This window comes from Halichoerus grypus, chromosome 12 (genome assembly GCF_964656455.1).
Source record: "Halichoerus grypus chromosome 12, mHalGry1.hap1.1, whole genome shotgun sequence".
Lineage (NCBI taxonomy): Eukaryota > Metazoa > Chordata > Mammalia > Carnivora > Phocidae > Halichoerus > Halichoerus grypus.
Window position 1 is genome coordinate 42,116,146 of NC_135723.1, and position 23,804 is coordinate 42,139,949.

Below are 23,804 nucleotides of genomic sequence, written 5' to 3' on the forward strand. Positions count from 1 at the left end.
TTCCAGCCATGGAGAAGACAGAAGGAGACCCTGGCATCTGCAGCTATGGCTGCTTCCCACAGAAAGGTCCGTGCAGTGGACGCCAGCCCAGCCCCCTGCCCACGTGAGAACACAGCCCACCCAGCAAGGGCTGGGGAAGAGTGTCTGAGGTGGCCGGGGCTTCACCCAGAGCTCACTGGAAGGTGGCTTGGCGGGAAGGGAGGCTCTTCCTGCAGCCCCCTCTAAGGGCCACAGAGGCAGGGGGTGCACGAGGAGGCATTTAAGGTCTGTTAGCCTCCCGCTGCCCATCTAAGGCGACAGGACTCATTATTTAAACCTAACACAGAACAGGTTTATGATTTGAACTCGGATCTCACGGTATCCCAGTGACACATCAGCAGCCATGATGCAGATGTAGGCAGGAGAGCAGGCAGCCTGGAAAGTGCTCCTGGACAATCCTGTATTATCAGATCCACATAGAGAATACACTCAAACCCTTTATACCAAATAAGAGTAAATAATTATACCAATATAAACAGGGCCTCTGACCCTCTCATTTTATTAAAATGGCACGTAAATATTAAAACAGCATACTGATCACTTCATACGTCTGCGTGCCCCCAGGGGTGTGACCGAGGAGCGGCACGTGGGCTCCCACCGTGAGGCTGCAGACTCATGCATTGAGCAATTCGTGTTCTTTATCGGTTTTCCCAACAGCGTCAGGATTTGATAATGGGTCGAGGTCAGCAAAGAGGCTGAACCAGGCAGTCAGGTCCGAGGCAGCCTTCACAGGCTCTGGAGAGAGAAGAGAAAACATGAATGCAGGCCCCTTCCAAACACCCACCTGTGCCATGCGGCATGCAGGTGGGTCCAAGCTCCTCTTGAAAAGGGAGGATGCTATGCTGCTCAGTCAGACAAATCCCACTACACTCTGCCTCTAAAACTAGTTAGGGAATTCCCTGTCTCCTGTGGGCTGGCCGATAAACAATTCTAAGTCACGGCCTAAAGCTTAGTGAAGAACGAGCCCAGTGTCAACCCACACCCGTACCCCCGCTCCAGTGGACGGCACCACCCACCAAGCTGCCCCAAACCTCAGACCGTGCTGCTTCAACACAAGCAGGAAATAACACTGTGAGTTCAGAAATCAGACCGAATGGCTGAGGAAGCAAGTTGCCTTCCAGTGTCCACTGGAGGAATCTTTTCAAATCTGCTGGGTCAAGGGAAATACTGTGGCCACTCTTTTCAGGCTTCAAAGCAACAGGCCTAGAGGAGGGTTGGCACCTAAGGCCTGGCCGCTCCTCTTTTCTCAGGGTCACTGCCTTCTTCCACCCTCTCCCGTCAGAGGAAGGAGGCCTTTGACATGCCCCCCTCCTCCCGCTGGGCTCTAAATCGCCCCCACACCCCCCTTCCACTTCACCCTCACTAGAGCCTCCCCTTCAGCTGCTCTTTCTCTGAACCACCTGCCCTAACTTCCCGAATGACAACAATTAGAGAACCACATTCTTTTCCAGATGAGAATATTTGCCAATGAGTGCCTGATGCAAGTGATTTCTACATAAGCTGGGGGCTCTTCTCTATATAAATCATTCCACATGAGGATCGAAGTTCATTGACTTGGATGACCCAGGCTTTTTTCCCTTCCCCAACAGGTGGGAGTATCAAAAGCACAAAGAAAATGTCTGACAGGTTATCCTCCTCGCTGAGAGCAGCTAGGAAAGTGCCTGCCATCTGGCTTAAAGCGTCTTGGAAAATGTTGGTGGGACACGCTGCTAAGAGGTTATGCCAGGGTAATGGAAGAGTGGTGATGGAATTGTCCCACATCATTTCATGAAAATGGCACTGAAATATTAAGATAATGTGCCAATCGTGGTATACTTCTGATTCCCGTCTTTTTTTTTATAATCTCTCATAGATTACTTTATCATGAGATAATCAATGCATCTATTATAGACATAAAATTACTGCAAGCAAGGCGAGTTGATAACACGCAAGTTATTACTGTTTAACTGAATTCCATGGGCAATTAGCCTGCAGAACACTTGGCTTACTTTGACATGATAAACTGAGACTTAAGAGATCTCAATATAGTTTGGTTGGGTTGTAGAGTGGGAACAACTTTTAAAAAAGGGAATAACTCATTTTTAGTCATGTAGGAGGCCATAACAGGAAACTATGGAGCAAGACTGATTTAAAGAGGATGAGCCTATTTCTAGTCTTGATAGGGAATATCAAGATATCTTAAAGATATCTCCAGCAAAAATACGCTACACCCACTCCCCCTTCCCCCTAACCTCCCAAAGATCTAGGGCAGCCCTCAGAGATAGCTATGGCCTTGCTAGGAGGAGTCAGGTGACTGTACTTTGGGGGCAGCCCTCACATTCCCTAGACCTCCACTGCTGGAGTTTGGGAAACCAGGTGCAACTGCGCAATACCTAAAAGAACATCATGGGAATGCTTCTGGATGATAAAGACACCACCTGTTACTTCCTGTGATCAACACGGGGAAAGTGGGTGATGACCAAAGGAAGAGAGAGGCAGCTGCAAATACAGAGATCTTCAGTAGAGCACATGTTCTCTTTGGGGGCCTATCTCAAAAAAGAACAGTCCCATGAGCTTGAAAGGCCCTCCTGTGACAACGAAGGAAAGCCAGCTCTCTCCAAGGAGCACTAATTAAATGCCTTGTTTGGTGGTGGCAATGGTATTTTCAGTTAAAGACAGCAGACCTCAGTGGTCTTTCCTACCTTGCTGTATCCACCCGATGTCGGGCAGCAGCCAGTCACGTGGAGATGGGTATTTGATTCCTCATTTGGTTTGATAAAGGGAATTATGAATTAGGACACTATGCCAGAAAAAGTCAGAATGCAAAACTCTCCACCCTTGTAGCCCCTGATTTGCACCCTTGGGTGCTCAAACAGAAATTAGTAAAGAAAGACAGAAAATAGGCCAGTGGAAAGGAAGGCAACTATCATTTCCAGGGAATAAAACACTGTATTACCTTTCATTGCAGGGCTGTTGTCATTTGGACTGCTTGCCTGTGGTGCTGGCAATGGAGTAGGAGGAGGACTGACATTGCTCTCTGACCAGCCTAATGTTCAAAACCAGAGGTGGTTAGGTCTAGGGAAGAGCAGACACACCACCCCGCCAGTTGCTGGGCGCACACACCGTCTCACCCACAGTGGCTTCCAAAGAAAGGGAAGAGGGTGGTGTGACAAGGCCCTTCTGCCATAATCCTCGTACCTGAGATAGGTTTTAGGGGACAGTAGATATGTATAATCATGCCCAATTCATAAGTATGGAAAATTAGGGAAAAGATTGGATTTTGAAAAAAGAAACTGTGAAATTGCTAAGGTTAAGACATTTTTTCTTTTAGCTCTATCCCCATTTTTCTTCTCAAGGAACATTATTTCATGGTCACACCAAAGATTATCCATAGCATTCCAAGGAAATTAAGTGCCTTGCCTTTCTGTCATAAATGGAGAAAGCTTAAAGAAGTGACCACCAGTAAATGTAGCAATATAACTAATAAACTGCAAGTCTTCTCTACTTTATTATGATCCAGCTCATTTATTCTCTATACAGCTAATTTAAATTGAGAGGTTTAGTTAATACACAGAAATAAGTGGTAGTCTAGTCCAAATATATGAGGGGAAAGCAAGCCCCCCTTAACTTGATGCTTTATCTTACAGTGGCATTTAGCCTGTGAAACCCAACATTCTGTAACGTCCCTGCATTCTGCCCGCCCCTCATGTGTACGTGGCATTTTGCATTCGGCAGTCCTGCTTTGGGGGAAGCAAGCCTCGTTTCCCAGGGCATTCACTATGTGTGCTAGATGTTTGGGTATGGCTTACATTTAATTTAGAACTTTACCAAATACTTCTTTGCACATCTGCTTTAATTCTTGGTGTGGAAGTCCTGTCTTCTCAGTGAGACAAGAAATTGTTTCTTCATTGTGCTCCAAAATACCTAATGCAGTATAGGAAAGGTGTTGTGGACTAAATCCATTCTTGATTCTCACTGTGAAACACAGACCATCAGATGATGCACCACTGCTGGGTCCAGCATTGTTAAAACTGTATCCTTTTACTGGGATGCTCTGGTTAGAGCATTTTCTTCAGAAAAGGTTTTGTCTCTGATAAGGCCCTCATGAGACAACATGTTTGGATGGCACAGTTCAGCTGGGCCAGTGAAACCAATTTCTGGAGCAAGAAAGTCATGGAGCTTATGCCAAAAAAATTACAGGATTTCATGCTATTCATTTCCCCTGCCATTATTCTAAGATGCCTAATAGGGGACTTAACTAGCGAATCCTACTATATTTATTAGTTTGCATTTTTGTGTCATCCCCTAGAGTTGTGAGCCTCCTGAAGGCAGGAATCACATATTATTCATCTTTACATCCTTTAGTGCACCTTCTGGCACATGATGGCTGTTGAATTATGATAAACTCTTGGAGAATATTCTTAAACCATGAGAAGTACACTTACGAAGCATTATTTTAAGAGATGGCAAAACAATGCTTGGCACAGTAGATGTTATAATACCGGCTGAATTATTTTATTTTGGGCAAGTGGCATACAAACTACTCTATGAAGACTAACCAATGACAAATGAAACAGGTGGCCTGCGATCTATCTATTGGATCTAAAACAATGCGAACATAGAGAGGGTTTTTTAAAGTATTACTATTCATTGGAAAGGTATTTGAATATGTCATTAACATAATTCATAAACAGTCAAAAGCACCAGATTCTGAAGGAGCTTTCTGGGATAATGGAAATGTTCTAATGCTGGACTACAGTGATTATTGCACAGTATAAATTTACCAGAAATCCTTGAATCACTTTTACAACGGCTGATTTTTATGGTATGTAAATTATAGTTCAAAAAAAGTTATAAAACTGACGTATTTGTGTAATCCAGGAGTAACACAACCTCCCTAGTTCCTAGATAACTGGACCATGAGCATTACTTCTAAGCACAAATCACATAAAACAGTGGTAAATGTGGGAAGTTAGAGCTGTGGATCCACAGTATGCCAAATAAAGCTGAAAGAGGTAGAATGTAACTGAGTAAATTTTACCCTTTTCCCTACAACCCTGTCCCCAACACCAAAGTAGTCAAGACCCATGGAACCTTTCCACCAACCCCTGCAAGCCTGACCTCAAATCTCTCAGAGCAGTGGTTCCTAAACTGTGGTGCCCACACCCGCAGCATGGGCACCACCTGTGAGCTGGCTAGAAATGCAAGTTCCCAGGGCCAACCCTGACCCAGTGAATCAGAATCCCTAGGGGCAGAGCCCAGGAAACTGTTTTAACAAGCCCCCAGTGATTGTTATGCAAGTGTAAGTTTGGGAAGCACTGTCATAAGTGGTCTCCAAGGAGGCTGCAAGGCTCACCATGTCCATCAGGATAAGGTCCATCACCTTGGCTGAGGCCAGAGCCAGACAAAGACAGAAGCCCTCCTAGGAAACGGAGGGGTCTGTCTCAAAACCCCACCTTCTCAGGTCCTGCAGTTTTAAGCTCTTCAGTCCCATGAAGCTCTCTGAGTTCAAGGAGGCCCACACTTCCAGAGAATCTGAACTGACTCAGAGCAAAGCCAAATGAAATGTATAGAAGTCAACCCTCCCTGATCTCTGTATGCTATTTGATACAGTGGGAACTCAATGAGATAATTCTTCCCATTTCAAAAATATGCACAACATTCATTTTTTAAAATGGTTGCAGAGAATGTTCGAAAAGCAAGGCAGGTTCAAAGCATTGTATTTTTCGGACTATAAAATGGAACACATTCCTAAAGGAGGCAGAAATAAATCCACATGTCAAAATGGAGCTCCCCTCACTTTACATAATGAGCATGTTCCCAAAAAGTTATAAATAAATAAAATGTCTGTATATCAAGCCATATTTTAAAAGTACCAGAAATATAAATCATATTTCAAGCCCATCACTTCAAGGATTATAATGGCATATTCCTTTATAAAGACAATAAATGGCTTCTAATTGGATTCATTTGTAACTATGGATGATTTAATTTAATTTAATTGCTCGCCTAAACACTCATGAACCATACAAGTAACATCTAGAATCTATGGATTTGAGGGCTTCTCTGCAGCAGAGGACATGAAGAAGGATGAATCTGAAGACATGCCCTCTTTGGGGACTAAGATAATGGGGACAGCATACCTCAGAATTTTCACAAAGACACAGGGTATCATTATTCCCTTGCCCCATAGTGAGAGGCAGAAACAACAGCTAGTTTGCCAAGTCACACTGTTTCCTTAGAACAGCTATTAAGTGTAAGTCTAACAATGGACTATATGTGCATGAGGGGAGAAAATGGTATGGCCGAGACACCAGCTAAGAGAAAAAGAAAAGAAAACACCAAGCTCAGCTGCAATGTCATCCTCACTCATATCACTTTGGGAATTATTTAGGGGAGGGGTGCAATGAGAGTAATTATGGATGGAATGCCAAGCCAGATTTCAAATATCTTGGCTTCTGTCAGGAAAAAAATGCTATTTAAAGAGAACTTAGTGTAGCTAATATTCCTGTAATTGCCATCAACTGTTCTCTAGTTGGTGTTAGTTGGCTGAGGCGTTTTTAACATGAAGGTGTGGCTAGAAAGATGTCTCCCCATCTTTGAGTAATTGTGTCAGGAGAGGGTGGTGAAGGGTGGGGGCCGCAGAGCAAGCGCGGAGAGCTCTGTGAACAAAATGACGATTCTAGCTCACGGATCCTTTGATATGTCAACTGTGCTACCCATTTGCAGGAAACACATATAAAATTTTATTGGAGCAATCCTGCCCCCTTTACTTACATAAGGGAAAATATAAATCAGCCAGAAATAACACTGGCCAGCTAGAGCAGTTAAGTGAAGCCAAAAAAACACCATCCAGAGGAGCACTTTACCATGAATGTAATTTAACTACCTGGGAGAGCAAAAGCCCGGGCTGGGTTGATGATCACAGCCTGGGGACACTGAGTTGGGGTTGGCAGTGAAGGGGAAAGTGGGAACACCACAATCATGGTAGTCAAGCACCACCCTGCCATCCACATTTCCCTTTCTGGGCCCCAATTTTCATATCTGCAAAGGGTGGATAAAAATTCCTGCCTCATTAGGTTGTTGCATGAATCAAATGGGATCTTGTAGGTGAAACCAGGGAGCACAGAGGCTAGAGAGCAGGCCACCAATAAATCTAAGCTGAATCTAAAGTTTAGTACAGCTCAGCAGACATGAGGAGCAACCCCTGAGATTAGTTTAGGATTGCTTTCTTTTCATCTAGTGATACAATGTCTGTTGTTCTCTCTCTCCCTTCTTGTCATCCATCCATCCATCCATTCTTCCATCCATCCATCCATCCATCCATTCTTCCATCCATCCATCCATCCATCCATTCTTCCATCCATCCATCCATTCTTCCATCCATCCATCCAGTCTTTTTTTGAACATCTATTGTATTCCAGGCACTCAGCCATGTTCTGGAAATATGATAGTGAGCAACATAAACATGGGCCCGGCCCATAACAACCAAAAGCAAGAGACAGAAAATTACACCAATCTTACAATGATGTGAGAGAAGAGGAATGAGTAAGTACTGGGTGTAAAGGGAATGGAGGCAGAAACACCTAACCCTGACTGCTGGCGGGGAGAGGGAGTCAAGAAGCCTCCCTGGATAAAATGACATTGAAGCTGAGAACCTGAAGGATGAGAACTTAACCAGGGAAAGCAAGCACCATGGGTCTGAGGCGGAGACATGCTCTAAGGAGGAGAAAGAGCATGTGCCAGACTCACTCAATTTCGATATGGCTAGAGTCCAACTTACTGACATAATACATGGGTCTCCGGCAAAACAAGGTTATTAAGTCATGCTAAGTAAAGGTGTGGGAAGCGTAGGCAGCAATGGGACTGGGGTCAGGTTCTAAAGGACCTTGTAAGCTAAGCTGAGGAGTTTAGAACTTAGGCAAATGGTGGATATAAAACTGCAACTACTTGGCAAGTCACAAGACCTATCTGGGATTTCCTGATTTCCTCATTTATAAAATGAGGGTGGAGTAGATGATCATCAAGTCTCCTTCTATGGATTAATTGAGGCACTTAAATTCTGCACATACCCACGACCTGCAGATGCTCCTCAACAAGCTCCTTCTTTAATGGAACAAAAATTCTACTGGCTGATGCCGAGAGTGCCTACCCCACGTTCAAACTCTAACTGCACCCCACAGTCCTCTCCAACTCATCTCAGATCAGTTATCTGGAAGCAAGTTAAGCCAGGAATGGCAAGAGGTGAGCTTAGTTTGAGGAAAGGTGAATTTGAGATAATGCAAGGTCTGACATTACATTAGCCTTAAATAGAAACCCACCCAGATGGCAATAGCACCTAGGCATGGTGTAAAACAAAAGAATATCCAGAAGGAACGCAGGGCTGTATGTTTGTGAGAATGTGGAACAAGACTCCTAACTTTGGTTTGCAGAATCCTAAATTAAAAGATGTCCTGGTGCATTTATTTTGAGCAGATGGTAGTCTTTTCAGTATCAGCATCTAATTCTAAATTAAATTTGGGGTATTGGTGGAGAATGGAGAAGAATGTCAAATGAGGTTTTTCAGCCTCACCTTGTCTCCCACCTTGGGCAACCCCTCTGGCCAGCTCTCTTTCTAGTCACTTTAAGAGGCCTCCGGAAGGTACGATTTTCTCATCACTGTATGACAGGAAACCCCAGCCCCTATCATGCTGGTAACTTCAGAAACTCTTAGAAATCCTACATAAAATCAACTCCTCTTTTAAATGTTCAGCCCAACTTGATCCTAAATGTAAGTTGCTTTGTTTTGCTCTCCTAGAGCTTGAAGTTGGGGTGGGGGGAGGAGGAAAATATAATTGTTATCTTACTAAATCTCCCTTCCTTTCTATTCTCCCAGAGCATAGGGGAGCAGAGGGAGGAGAGTGGACAAAGGAGGGAGGGCAGCAGAAGAAAATGGGGAGACAGAGGAGGGAGGAGATAGAAGAGGTGAAGGAGAAGTGAGGAGGGGAGAGGGGAGGAAAATGCAGCCTGTGGAAGAGAGATGTTGCTGCAGCTGGAGCCTGGAGTGTTCCCCTCAGTTCTCTTGGCACTCTGACCTGGAGGATGCAGCCCCACCAGGACCTCACAGAGAACTAGGACAATGGTGGTGAGACTGAGCAGGAATGCACTCCAGGGAAGATGTGGGTGGCTGCTAGCACAGGCGAAGATTCTGTAGACATTCTTGATTTCAAATTCTTTCTGGAACATCATCCAATTTTTGTGGTCGACAGGGACCCTACCTCCCTACACCTACATTCCTCCTCCATGGCAACTGCCTGTCCTTGGTCTCTGTGTCTGTCCAGGACACCCAGGGCCAGACTAATCACGACAAGTCCTGCCCCTCTGGGAGCGTCCAAGGAGAGGCCTGAAGGAACCCACAGAGGAATCACATTTACCATCAGAGACTTGGTGCAGAGAGGCAACAGAATGGTGAAAAGCACAGACTCCAGAGTCAGATGGCTTGGGTTCACAATCTGTCTGCCTCCTACCAGATGTATGATCTCAGGCAAATTACCTAGCTCCTCTGTTCCTCAATTTCCTGAGCCCTAACAAGGAAATGATGATAGTACCTGCCTGGGAAGGGTGTGGTGAGGATTAGGTAAGTTAACTCTGCCACTGCTTGTTTCACTAAACCAACATGCCAGAGAGCCTTTCTACTCCATGCTGTGTTTGAATACTTATTTGTTTCCGTTGTTTATTTAATTTGGTTTTTGAGCTGATCTGGATAATCAGGGGAAGCAGTTTCAATACGAGGTATCAGAAGTTTAACAGTTAGATGCTTTTGTAATTCATGTATATAGATGGACTTTATCTAGAACATGGAAGTAATAAAAAAAATCTAGAGCCAATACTCATCTTTTCCTCTTTTTTAGGCAGGTGGGGAAAGTCCTGGCAAAAGCACAGAATGTGGTTGTAACTGGGTAATATGATCGGTCATCGAAGCAGGGTACCTGTTCTTTATTTGTACCACATCTGTTTTGAAGGTTCCCTGCATCAGGACAGCATCAGGGCTAGAATTGTGGGAGCACCTGTTGGGAATCCATAGGTGTGGTAGAAGCTAAATGGGCTTCCTCTTTCAAACACTTAGGTGCCACTTTTTTTTTTTTTTCTGTCATTTTGAGTTCCATAGACATTCATTTGTGGCTGTTGGCATGCAAAGGAAACATGGTAACTCAGAGGATAAAAAACAACTCCTTTAACACTGGTCTTCATAGAATACCAGCAGAGAAAAAGAAACTTTTAGCAGCCAGGACAACCCTTTTAAATGGTAAATCAGATCATGTCCATCGTCAGTCCAAGACACTGTGATGGTTCCCAACTTTGCTTGGGCCCCCAAAAAAGGCCCAGGTTCTTCCAAAGGCTACGTGGCCCTGTATGGCCAAGCTCTGCCTCCCTGCGTCACTCCAACAACAGAGCTCTTCCTGCAGACCCCTGACCACACCAAGCATGTGCTGCCTTAGGCACTGACCGGCATTGTGTTCCCCTTGTCCCCATCTCCCCATGGCCGATTCCCTCACCTCCTGCAAGTCTGCTCAGATCTCATCTTCTCTATAAGAATCCTATTTAGTTCTACAGACTGACCTGCCTTGCCATCCACCCAGCACTCTCTATCTCCTGGTTCTATTTTTCCTTTTCTCCATAATACGGATCACTTTCTAACCTAGTCTGTGATTTTTTTTCTTTATGATGTTTATTGTTCATTACTTCCTCTTCATGAGAATGTGAGTTCCAGGAAGGCAGAAGCCTTTTCTGTTATATTCTCAGATGAATCTCCAGTGCCTGGCACAGAGAAGGACCCAATAAATCTCTGTTGAATCAATGAGAAACTTGCTAAGGAGCTAGGAGTAGGGTGGCAACCTTAAGTGAGATTTTGGTAGCTTGAGAAATAAATGGGCTCCCTTGGTCTCCCAGTACAAGAATACCTCTTTCTACAACAAGCTTACATTTCTCACTGTCAGATCACCTCCCTCCTTAGACCCAAGCATTACTCCAGTGCCGTTTCCTTGGACTTGGGACAAGGCTAAAGTGTGAAGTCCACAGCCACGGCTCCTGTCATAACTCTCAGGCATAGTTCGGGGCCATGGGCCCTGAGCTGAGATCTCACTCTGCCTGCTCAGGAAGAGGGCATGGAGCTCTGACTTCTCAGCTGTCAGTGGGGCCTACTCACAAGTGAGTGACACGCAGCCACCCCAGCTAAGGGGGAGCACTGCCACACGGTCCCTGTGGGCCTTCACAGCTGGGGGCCTGAGTGGGGTTCATCCCGTAGCACAGCTGGAGAGTCTCCAGCAGCCCCCAGATCTGAGTAGTGGATCCTGGCTCTGGCCTTCCAGCTCTCCCACAGCTTGTCAGCACCTCTACCACAGGTGGGTGGGGGTGAAACTCAAGTCACCGGCAGCCTGGCTCATCTGGAGCCCCATGAAAGAGATGGCGAAACCCAGGGCTGAGACTGGGGGTGAAGTATTTTTGGATTCCATTCATCCCTCCTATCTCTAACTCCGTTACCGAAAATAAACGACATAGCTACAAAATGAGACTCACAGAAGATGATAAAAGGAATGGTGTATTTCGTAAAAAAAAAAAGAGGGAAGACCTTTTTTTTTTGGTCTTGCCCACCAACTCTTGCTGTGTCCATGATCTCATCTCCAAAGACCTGAGGTTTTTTTTTTTTTAATAGCTCATAATTACTTAATCATTCCAGCTCCGCCGTTTGTTCTTAGCTTCAAGTGCCAGATAAACACTTATTAAGGAGATAGCTCACATTCACGGAAAAACCAAAACAATTTGAAAATTTCTTAATAGTGATTCCTGTCTTACAATTAAGGTGACATGAAAGAAGGAAAAAGGTGTTGAAATACTAGAAAATAGTTTCCTTCCCAAGGTCTATTTAGAAACTCAAACTAAAATTTCAATTTCAATCTGAGTTTGAGTTGTCTACTCTAAATCAAGGTGCTCCCCAGGCCGGTAGTTCTCAGCCAGCGTGCCTTGCACCCTGACCAATGTTGCCGGCCACAGATGATCAGTGTGGCAACTGCATTTCTGTGGTGGCCAAGACGCATGGGGCTGTTGGGCCACGTGTTTCAGAAACAACAGGAACAGCTGAGCTGAGAGCATCCTCAGGGCAGGGATGGGCCAGGAAGGAGAGACAGCAAGAAGCAAGATAAAATCCAATGTGAGAAGAGTTAAGAAGCCCAGTGGGATGTTACTTGGCACCAGAAACATGGCATGACTATAGCCATGTGGAGAACTGTCAAGGCAGGAATGGCTAAGCCAACTGGTCCATGACTGTGAAGACAATCTGATCCTCTAAAGTATGCCGGGCAAAAGCCTACAATCAGAGCAAGAGAGTAAGATTGAGGGCCACCTCTCTAACCTTTTATTAAAAGGAAATGTGAACATGAGGAGAAAATGATGAGAAGTAAGAGATCTTAAACCCTGCAACATATCTTAAAGCTGGAATATGATTCTGAGATTTCAACTAAAAAGTCACTGGATATAAAAGAAAAATACAAAGATGAACAAACAGCCACAAAAAGACACTATATATAAAATAAAAATCAGGAAACATTAAAAAAAGACAAAGAAGGAAGGAAGAGGCTTTTGAATTAAAAATAAAGAACAAACCAACCAAAAAAACCCCTATTTCAATCCCCATGGTACATACCTTGCAGTGAGGCCTGTAAGTCTTTCATGTTTTGGTCTAAAAGCTGTGAAGGAAGGAATCCTGAGCCTGTCTGGGGCCTGGGGTCTGGCTCTCCTGGGGCCACAGCAGGCGCTGGCTCCTTCAGCCGGTCGTCTCCAAACACAGCAGCCCACTCCTTGCTGAACTCCCCCTCGTCCAAGGAGGAAGCATTGAAGATCTCACTCAACAGCAGCAGGTCATCTTTGTCAGCACCTTCAGGTTCTGGGGTCCCTGCCATTGGGCCCAGGCAAGCTGAACAAAGTAACAGAACACAAAACGCATCACCACCCAGGGCCCAAGCCCTTGGGAGTAAATGCAGTGGGGGCTGGGATGGAACAGACTGGGTGATGGCTAGATTTAAGAAAAAGTTTATCAAACTATAAATTATTCTCATTATAGCCTCTCTTAAGAAATTTCAGAATTCAGGGCACCTGGTGGCTCAGCTGTTAAGCGTCTGCCTTCAGCTCAGGTCATGGTCCCAGGGCCCTGGGATAGAGCCTTGCATCGGGCTCCCTGCTCCGCAGGAGGACCGCTTCTCCCTCTCCCACTCCCCCTGCTTGTGTTCCCTCTCTCACTGTGTCTCTCTCTGTCAAACAAATAAATAAAATCTTTAAAAAAGTTTTTTTTTCAGCATTCAATTTCTAGTCCCATGGTCCCTCATTCCCGTTCCTCCAAAGCAAGTTCCGTTTCCAAGCATCATTAGAATTGTACTGAAACAGTTTCCACCAAAACTCAAGGGTTTTGTTTTTTTTTTCTTAATGTAAAAGCAAATTTACCACCAAAACATTTCTCAGACAGGAAGCAAAGCCAGGATTGAAGGCAGGTGGGAGATATTAGTTCCTTGTTTGCATAGCTTCCTGAATCTTCTCACACAACAAGCCCTAAATCCACAGCCAACACACCATGTGGGAGCCTGCCCTGTCATCCAGGAGGGGGAGAGGACCCTTGCCACATGCTGGGCAGGAGCAGAGGATGTCAGGACATCCAACGATGACCAAGGGAGGCCTCTGGCTTCCCTTCTTTGCTGCAACCGACTGCAACCCAACCACAAGTCCTTGCCAAAGCACAGGAAAAGTGGGTCTGGTTTGCTGTGGGCAGCAGTGAAAGAATGACTGGAAAACAGGGCAAATAACGGATCCACCCAGAGAAGGCCAGAGACGCAGCCCTGGAGCGTTGGAATGAGCTCGCGACCAGAGGGGAAGCCCTGAGACCATTGTGACTACAGCAAGACCCTTAGCTCTTCCGGGCCTCTGCTTTTTCACCTCTAAAATTATAATATGAATAATGCCCACCTCAAAGCACCTTCAAGAAGACCAAAAGAAATGGACCTTTAAATCTCATTGCTTATCCAAAAGGGAGACTTTAAAGAAGAGATCCATTCTTGCAATATGAACACTGACAAAATACTGAACAGGGAATATAAGTAGTATGGGGGCATTGCTAACCAGAAAAACTACAACAAGACTTTTCATTGGGTTTTCCACCTATTTTGAACATCAAGAATGGATGGTCTTATTAACTGTGGCTTTGCTATGGTATCTAATAGCCACATGGAAACTGCAAACATTGTTGTAAGTCACCAAGAGAAGGAATAATCATGATTTTCTCTGAGCTATACTGCAATTCTGATACTGTCATATTAAGTGAGATTAACAGGTTTTCCTCAAATATGAGATAATTAGTAAGTGGCGGCTTTTTTTTTTTTTTTTTTTTTAAGGAATACAGCTTATCTGTCAGCTTTACTGGATCTATTTTCAACCACACTTAATACAACGGGCTTCTGATTGAGAGGATTTTTGATGTGCTAGGCAGACTAGCTATACACCCAGGAAGGGAGGAGTCCAGACACTCTCCTATCACTCTGGTTTAAAAATAGCGGCAAAATATCGCTTCAATTGGACAAATGTCTAATTTAAGAACTCTTATTGTTTGTGTTATCGCAGAAATTTGCACTGAGACACAGCTTGTAAGGTGGGGTGCTGAGGAGATGAGGGAAATGGCATTTTAGAAAACAGGCTTTTGAGAGAGTTCTGCAGTAGGAGGGTAGGCAGCCAGGACCCACCTTGGCCTGTGTGTGGTGGAAGGGCAGGTGGGTAGGGTAGGACAGCCCATATATGTGCATGCAGGCAGGAAGCGTGGCTGTGTCCCTCAACATATTAACTTCACAAATCTCTGTGCTTTCTACTTTCAGTTGGGCTGGAATACCCAAGCCTTCTCTCGTGGTTTACTATCTGGCCTGACTGAAATCAGATGATTGCTGAATCAAACCTGTTTTATTGGAACCAATTCAAATCAAAGAGTAGACTCTAGAGGAAGGGATGACTTTAGATGAGCATTGAAAATTATGTGCATTCTTCCTGAAGTCACTTTACAGCCCAGGGCTAAGTCAAACCCTGGGAGAGGCTTCCCTGCTTTCATCAAGATGTCAATCCAGGGAAGATCATGACTAACATCAGCAAGAATAAATAATAAACTTTGAGCTTTCCCCAAACAATCAGAAACTGCAAAAGCTCTCTTTGTTTTTACTGTTTAGGTTGTGTGCAAGGGTATTGAGTGGACTTCTGTGGGTTTTGTTAACTTAGCATCCCTTCCCTCCTCCTCTTCAGTTTTCCCTTTTGGGAAACACCTTCTCCACAGGATCCTGTGGAGACACCACATCCGGTGCCTCTAGGGTGGCCAGTGTCCTTCATTTCTCAGGCCATGGTGACTGGCTCAGCGATGGGCACATGCCAGAGGCTTCCCTGAGTTTGCTATATGGAAGGTGGAAGGAGAAGGGTCTCTCATTCAGATTCCAAGTTCTAAAGATGCAGTTTTGAGGCTCTCAGGGATGATGGAGAAGAACGCAGGGCAAACCAGCATTAAGAGTCGGAAAGAAAATCTTGACAACACTGTCTAAGCCCTGGACCCAGCTCTGCTTGAAGCCAGTCCATCCCTGTATGTCCCCAGTTTCATGGACCAATTCCCAATACAGTCTTTTCTTTTTAATTTGAAAGCTGAACTACTTAGAGAAGGGTTTCTGTTACTTCCAACCAAAAGATTCCTGACTAATGTTGTATCCTGTCAAACTCAACTTTACTGACAGAAATGAGAAAAGGACCCTCAGTGAGGATGATATTGTCTAGAGCTAGTTCTGAATAGAGATTTAGTTGGAGGTCGACACTGAAATTGGCCTATTAGTGTCCTGGTTATTTAACTGTTCAAGTGGGCTGCACAGCGGACATTTTCTCTAAGAGAACTTATTACTTCCCTAAAAGCAATGAAACTGGTACTGACTTGAACCAGAAAACAGGGAAGCCCAATTATTGCCCTGATAATTAAGATGCTTGAAATTACCATACATAACTTGTAAGAAAAACTTAATTACAAGTAAAAAAGGACAGGTTCAGGTCTGTAACCAGACATGTCAAGACTTGAAAAATAACACTAGTCAGTTGGCTCTTAAGAATCAAGCTATCATTTTCTTTGGGAATAATTCAACTCAACTGTGAGAAAACGGGACACACACACAGAGAATAAGCTCTTTGAGAGAAGCCTGGGTAAGGGCTGGACGGGTGGTGTCAGGGCTTCTACCAGGGAGCTGAGCAAGTATTGCTCCTGGGTTATGGCGACCCATCCTTCAAGGGTGAACCAGCGTTCCTAGCTCTCAGGTGCCAAACCCACAGATACCACTCCAAGCTCCCTTCATGCTCTTGCAGGCTCCTGAGTCTCCATGTTCACTATCACATCAGATAACACAACTCCACACATTACTACAGAAACAGAGGCCAACAGGGACACCTGGGTGGCTCAGTCGGTTAAGCGACTGCCTTTGGCTCAGGTCATGGTCCCAGGGTTCTGGGATCGAGTCCCACATCGGGCTCCCTGCTCAGTGGGGAGCCTGCTTCTCCCTCTCCCTCTGCCTGCCACTCTCCCTGCTTGTGCTCTCTCTCTCTGACAAATAAATAAATAAAGTCTTAAAAAAAAAATAAAACTGTACGCTCTCCCCTCCTGCTGGAGCCTGCTCTGCCCCCACCGGGATTCAGCTCCAGCATTTCTAGTCTTTCTCTCTCCAAGGCTTCCTCTCCTGACCTCAGAAGACGTGTGCACATCCCAACAACGGCCAATCTTGTGATTCCTGTCTCCCCCAGTACCCCATCCCACCCCCCAATGTTGCCTCTCTGGTTTCTCCTTCTACAGCCACACACTCTGCTTTGTCAACCACTCTTGTTTTGGTGGCCTGTCGTCAAGTTCCTACCCCCACTCTACACTGAAGTGGCCCTCCGGAAGGTTGCCGGTGAGATCCTCATGGCCGATTCCAATCCCCTTTTCTCTGGCCTCAACCCCTGTGGCACTTTGCCCCGTTGCCCACTTTGGAAATGCTGTCATCTCCTGGGGTCTCCATGAAGTAGCTCTTTTGAATGTCCTTCCATCTCTTTGACAATACTGTCCCTGCTGCCTCTTCCCACTCTAGTTACCCTAAAGTCTCCTCCTAAGTTGTATCTCCCTTTCCTGCATTATCTACAGAACCTTTTATCTAGTCTCATGGTTCCAATCTCACCTGGGAAGATTCTCAAATCTCCATCTCCAATTCCACGTTTTCTTGACCTCTGATGACAAACTCCTGACTCGAGGGTCCTTTGGGGTCTGCCCATTGGCAAGCCTGCTGGCACTCCATAAAAGACACCCTCTCGCTGTATACCTTTGCTCAGTTCAGCTGTGAGATTATTACTTTCTTACTTGAAAACCTTCAACGGCTCCCTCTATTACACTCCTTATAGTGGTGTTCAGGACCTCTGTAGTCCAGCTCTAATGCAGCCCTTCTAGCAACTCCTTCAGGGAAGCCTACAGTTCGGCAAAACTCTGCCACATCTGCCATTTTTCAATTGTGCTTTCCTGCCTTCCTGTCTGGGAACCTGCTCTTTTTGTCCCAGTGAGATGCCTAGAGAGAAGAATCATACTTAACTGAAAGGGATCTTAGAGAGTATCCCCTGTAACTCACTTTGCCGATAAGGAAAAAGACACCCAGGTTAGATGACCTGCCCAAGGTCATATAACTTATTAGTTACAGATTATCTGGCTGGGGACCCCTGGCTATAGGTGAAGATGTTTTCTCAGTGCCATACACTGCTTTTACCTCACAGCCTGTTCAAGATGTCATATATAAATGAATATTCAAGCTTTTGTAAAGTTTGGAGGGTTTCTAAGGTCAGATGGCTGCACTGACAGCAGGCAGAGCTCTCAGCTGCAGGCAGCATGGCAGAATGGCCGAGATGGCAGACCTACTCGGCATGTTTGCCTCACACTGTCCAAGGGTTCAAAAATAAAAATCCTATGCCCCTGGGAAAATATTCTCCAGGAAAACGGATTCTGAACCAATGTGCTCTAATTCTGACCCAGCGAGTTTTCAGAGTGAAAACTGACATACAGAGGAAGCTCTCTTAAGTTCAGAGAGGGTGTAGAGAGGGTGGGTGACAGAAAGTAAATGTGGGAAACTGGTGACAGCCCACTCAGGTTATATTTTTGAAATCATACTGAGTTTCATGACCTCAGCATGAATTAGGAACCCAAAAGATGGAAACATAGCTACATAGACCAAAAATGAGAGCACAGGAAAACAACGAGGTAAATGTCACATAAGTTACCTTCATCTGTGTGTGAAACAGGAAGACTGTTTCTCTGGTTTTCTCCCTGGTCCCCACTCTAAGCATTATGACTAATGTAAAGGCTGCACACTTGTAATACACATGAAAACCCCAACAACCAACACAGACCTCACACCACCCAACAGAGAGCATGGGGGAGAAAGATGGGGTGGGAAACCACCGTACAAAAATGTCTAACGAGAAAAGTATTCGCCCTTATAAAAGGCTCTGGTAACAAATTGTACTTGTTCGGAATCCAAGAACACTGCTTCTAAAAACTCCCTTTTGGTGAAAAAAGACACAGCTAATAATAATAATAGATGGGGGAAAATCCATCTCTACCCACTCTCTGGGATATACACGTACACACGCCCTCCAAAAAAAACAAAAACAAAAACCCTAACAGTGCTAGGCCCTGAGTAGGCATTCAAAAAATATTTCTTGATGGTCCTCAGCCTTGGTCCTCCATTTCAGCATGAGATCTTAACAAGCAAGCAATCTTACTGGAAAACTTGACACCTGAGCAGGAGGAGTAAATCTATATAGAACACTACTGATTCCATGGTGATCAAGTAAGAACAGTAGAGTGTTTGGTTTTAAAAGTGCACTTTTATGAAAGGACCAGAGCCAGCACTCCATCCTCAGATGCTGAGGGAGACAGGGAGAAGGAAAAGTTGATGAGAAAAGATAACAAGCTTAGTCTTTGCCTCACTACATGTGAGAAAGCAATCAGATCCCTAGTCAGCTCTATATGGAGAACAGCAAGAGATAGTTCTGAACATCTTGGGAGAAACCAGGCACGGGGACATAAGCCCGTATTATTGCTAAGGGCTAAAGATCTGCACCCAGACCTAAGCGAGCTACTGAATGACCATCTTTGTTGTTCTGATGCTTGGCCAGAACAAGTTTGAAAGTAGTAACCGAGGAAATGGCAGGAGACAAAACATTTTAATTGTAATGTGTAACAATTACAATTCTTAAAAATTTCAGTTAATCCTGTCCTAGAGAAGGATCTTTTGGATAAATCCAAGTAATGAGATTTAGGTGGGCTAAATTCATCTCTCTCTGCTTTATATCACTTTCTGTTCAATTACCTATCTACTAGTTATTTTTCTCAGCCCAACTTTGAGGAACACAAAAACTTCTATATGTTACAACTAACTCATGAATTGAGGTTGGGATTGTCACATGTCATCACAAGGTGATTTCAGGGCCACTTTCAAGTTATTGCAAAATGTCACTCAGTTTCCTTTTTACTTAAAAATTTTTATAAACTGGCCAAATATTGGTTTTCTATTTACATTATCTATTTAGTAGGAGAAAACACATTTTATTATGACACTGAATCAGAGTGATTTTCTGGGCAATGGCTCCTGGAGAATTGTCTCCTTGTTGTTGTCATAAGCAGTCTGCTTTTTGATAACATTGTGCCACAGCTTGGCCATTACTTGTCTAACAGAATTAGCAGTGGGAGTGAACTGGCCCCCAAGCAGCAGGGTGCTAGAGCTTATAGCCCCCAAGTCCTATAAAGGCAGCCATCCCTGGATTAAGCTCTTTTTATTTCTTGATTGTTTAATGTCTTGCATATTATAATCAGTGCTTTAATTCAGGATTTGGGCCTTCTGGCAGTTTTCTGAAGGGCACACATTTTGAAGTCAACTAATTATCGTGTGCTCTTTTCTTCAGTCACCACAAGTTCTGTGGTCTGACAGAGTATTTCTATACTTGCGGTCATGTTAATCTTTAAGCTGATGCTGCCCTAGGGGTTGCCAATGCAGAAGAGTCAGATAGTGACAAAGCATGGCTCACGCCTCTAGAAGGGCTTTATGCATTGGCAGTGATAAAGGGAAAGGAAAAGAGAGATTATGTGACACTTCATTTAACTGAGACAGTCTGTAAATCAACTTTTCTGCCTGAAAACAAGTACAAATTTTGGAGAAGAATACATTCATCTCTCTGTTTTTAGAATTGCATGAGTGCTCAAAAAAAGGGTATGAGCCTCTATTCTGTGAAACAAAGACTGTTAACTATAAACCAATGAGATATAAAAGTTCTAAGTAAGTGGAAAGACATCAATCTTATTCCAGTGTATCCATGGCACATGCTCTGGAGGAAGCTTATGAAAGTAAGCATGCATCACAGGAAGTAGCATTTCTGATTTAATTCTGTGAAGAAATGCACAGCTACTGGGTTAGTTTTTGTTGTACCATTACTATCCAAGTAGAAAAAGTCAAAATCCTCTTTTTTTTTTTTTAACATATAATGTATTATTTGTTTCAGAGGTACAGGTCTGTGATTCATCAGTCTTACACAATTCACAGCCCTCACCATAGCACATACCCTCCCCAATGTCTATCACCCAGCCACCCCATCCCTCCCACCCACCACCACTCCAGCAACCCTCAGTTTGTTTCCTGAGATTAAGAATTCCTCATATCAGTGAGGTCATATGATACATGATAGTAGGAAGGGGAAAATGAAGGGGGCGAATCAGAGGGGGAGATGAACCATGAGAGACTATGGACTCTGAGAAACAAACTGAGGGTTCTAGAGGGGAGGGGGTGGGGGGATGGGTTAGCCTGATGATGGGTATTAAGGAGGGCACGTATTGAATGGAGCACTGGGTGTTATACACAAACAATGAATCATGGAACACTACATCAAAAATTAATGATGTAATGTATGGTGATTAACATAATAAAATAAAATTAAAAAAAAAAAAAGAAAAAGTCAAAATCCAAAAGCAAGAATTCTTTTTTGTAAGAAGGGGGAAACATGAGAACATAGACTCATATTTGCTTGTGAGTACATAAAAAAATGCCAGGAGGATAGAATGGGGCTGGGAATACTGGAATAGAGAGGAGTGGAGAGCGGAAATGGGAGTCAGAGTTTTCTATTGCCTACAGTTTTATTATCATGATCATGTGCCAATGTGAATATACCTAATTCAAAAATTATGTTTATTAAAATAATGAAATTAAATAGGAGATAGTAAAAGCAATGAACAAATTACATAAACAAGAGGTTGGCAAAAGGAGAAATAACAATCTTCCTACCAAAACAAGCTGAAACATATGTTAACTTGTAAAGAACCTGTTAAATGTGGACATCTGCTAAAACTAGATGGTGGGCCCCTACTGTGTGTTATATTATTGTCTGTAGCCCACCTTTGCAAGACTGAAATATTTCCCCCTCCAAAAAAAAAAATGTGTAAGAAATTTTCCTTTTTTTCATCAAAGTAATCTATCCTTATACAAGGGGGAAACGTTTTTATGAAAATGGAGGCCATGTAGTGACTGGTTTGCTTTAACTATTTGCTTTTTACTTTCATAACCTGACGAGATTTCTATATTTACCAAATAGGTAGTAATTATGACAAAAATACATGGGGACATCATGAGATACTGCACAGTGTACTGCCTGCAAAGAGAAATTAGAAAGGAAAGCAGGTTTCTTCCCTCAAGTTGATAATCCTAAACCCTGGAAACCTAATGCAGGAGCTCTACTGCCTTTCCAATTTTGAAAAAAACTTTAACCAATGCCTTCTGTTTCCCAGACCTTCTTCCTCTCACACTTTGGGGATTAGACCCAGATCAGGCTCAAACTGAGTAGAGGAAATTGTCTGCCCTAGTTAACTGGGGCCTACAGGATGATCGTGCCCCATTTCCAGTACTATGAGAAGCCTGTAAAACCAGGGCAGGCTGTGTACCAGCCACCCAGGATAGAGGGTGCTCTAAAGTTTGTCTCAGAATCTCAGGGGTATTCTGGACTCATGATAAATCATCAGAAGGTAACCCTTGGTAGGATGGGAAGCAAAGGTTCTATCAGGCTGAACGCACTCAATTTCCCGGGGCCACTTCAGACTATGGCTGTCTCATCCGGATCCATGCCTCTGGATTCTCTTTTGGGGGGTATTTACTAAGTGATTGTAGGTCTGTTGAACTTGGGTGGGTGCCCTAGCCAGGCAAACTCTTCCTCTGTTTAACTAAGGCTCAGTGGAGGTGCAGCACAGGACAATCTTTCTCGTGTTACTTTCTCAACCGCTTCCCATCTCAAGAGTGTCCCCATGTCAGCGGCCACGAGAGACCCTCCATATACATGATCTCCGATTCTGACAACAACCCAGCAAGACTGTTGCTGTTGGTTCCATGTTACAAATGAGAGCAAAGGAGGCTGAAGGAGTTCAAGGGTGAGGCAAATGACTTAAGGCCATATAGTTAGCTTTATAGTAGAACTAATAACTCAAATCCAGGTCTGATTCTGCAAGCCATGTTTTTTCTACTACAGCATACGACTTTTGATGTCATAACTTTTAGGTTTAGGAGTTTGAACATTATGTAGTTAAACTTAGGATGACAAATCCATATATACTAATTTGTGCTTGGGCATATTTAAAGCCATTTATAAAGACAAATGACAGTCACCTAAAAACAATTTGCTTGGGAATGCAAAGCTATTCAAAAGATAAACGTTACATTTTCCTGCACATAAAAACAGTATTAAAAAATTAAATTATAACCCCAAAGAAATGTATAAATCTTACCACCTTCTTCGGGTTTCATGTCTAATAGTTCGTCTACAGGTCCATTAGAGGAAGGGAAAGAAAACAAAATTATGAGTCAGTTTCATTTTGTAAGGAGTTTGTCAAATTTATTAAAATTGAGTCATTTTCCTTAATCTAGATTACCTGAGCATGCATGATGTGTAGAGCTTTTGTCTAAGGCAGATAAAACGCTTTTTCCATCTTCAGCTGTCAACAGAACACATGCATTTGGTTATCACCAATTCAGAATGGTGTGTATTCATATGCTATTGCAGTGTAAGGTAAACACACAGCTCATCACACAGAAGCAGGGGTCCTGAGATTACATTCTGCTCAAACTGTTGGCTCTCCATGAATTCTGAGTTAACAACCTCGAATCTTTGCTTTGTTTGGTAGAAAACTATATGACACTGACTTAACAATTCTCCTTTCATGGACAAACGTGTGATTCAAGTAATTGACTATTGATGGTGCTACGAACCTTAGCCATTTGGGGCCTGGCTAAAATAAAAAGGGCAGATCACTGAGTGAAAGAAGTCAGCCTGTAAATGCTACATACAGCATAATTCCCACTATACAGAATTCTGGAAAAGGCAAAACTATGTTAACAGTAAAAAGATCAGTGGTTGCCAAGTGTTTGGAGGAAGGGAGAGATGAACAAGGTACAGCCACGGAGCAGTTTGACAACAGTGAAACTATTCTGAATAATACTCTAATGGCAAATACGTGTCATTGTATATTTGTCAAAACCCATAAAATGTGTAGCACCAAGAGTGAACCCTAATGTAAACTATGAGTGACAATGATGTGTCAGTGTTGGTTCATTGACTATAACAAATGTATTACCCTGGTAGGGGATGCTGATAATGCATATGTGGGGACAGGGGCTATATGGAGATCTTTGTACCTTCTGCCCAGTTTTCTG

The 23,804-nt window shown here is 43.8% G+C and overlaps 1 protein-coding gene across 21 annotated transcripts in view; it reads right to left on the reverse strand.

The window, feature by feature from the left end:
- Positions 1–500: 500 nt before the first annotated feature.
- Positions 501–23,804, reverse strand: part of ICA1 (islet cell autoantigen 1) — a 141,646-nt gene continuing 118,342 nt past the window's right edge. For 18 of the 21 annotated variants that reach the window (XM_036086329.2, XM_036086331.2, XM_036086340.2 and 15 more), the window contains 6 exons: positions 23,024–23,086; positions 22,880–22,912; positions 12,698–12,967; positions 3,847–3,942; positions 2,975–3,064; positions 501–774 (listed from right to left, as the gene is read on the reverse strand). In XM_036086329.2, the coding sequence (XP_035942222.1) occupies positions 653–774; positions 2,975–3,064; positions 3,847–3,942; positions 12,698–12,967; positions 22,880–22,912; positions 23,024–23,086 (674 nt within the window). In that variant the 3' untranslated portion in view covers positions 501–652. The remainder of the gene's footprint in view (positions 775–2,974; positions 3,065–3,846; positions 3,943–12,697; positions 12,968–22,879; positions 22,913–23,023; positions 23,087–23,804) is intronic. The other 3 variants (XM_036086341.2, XM_078059309.1, XM_036086324.2) reach the window with 2 other exon arrangements.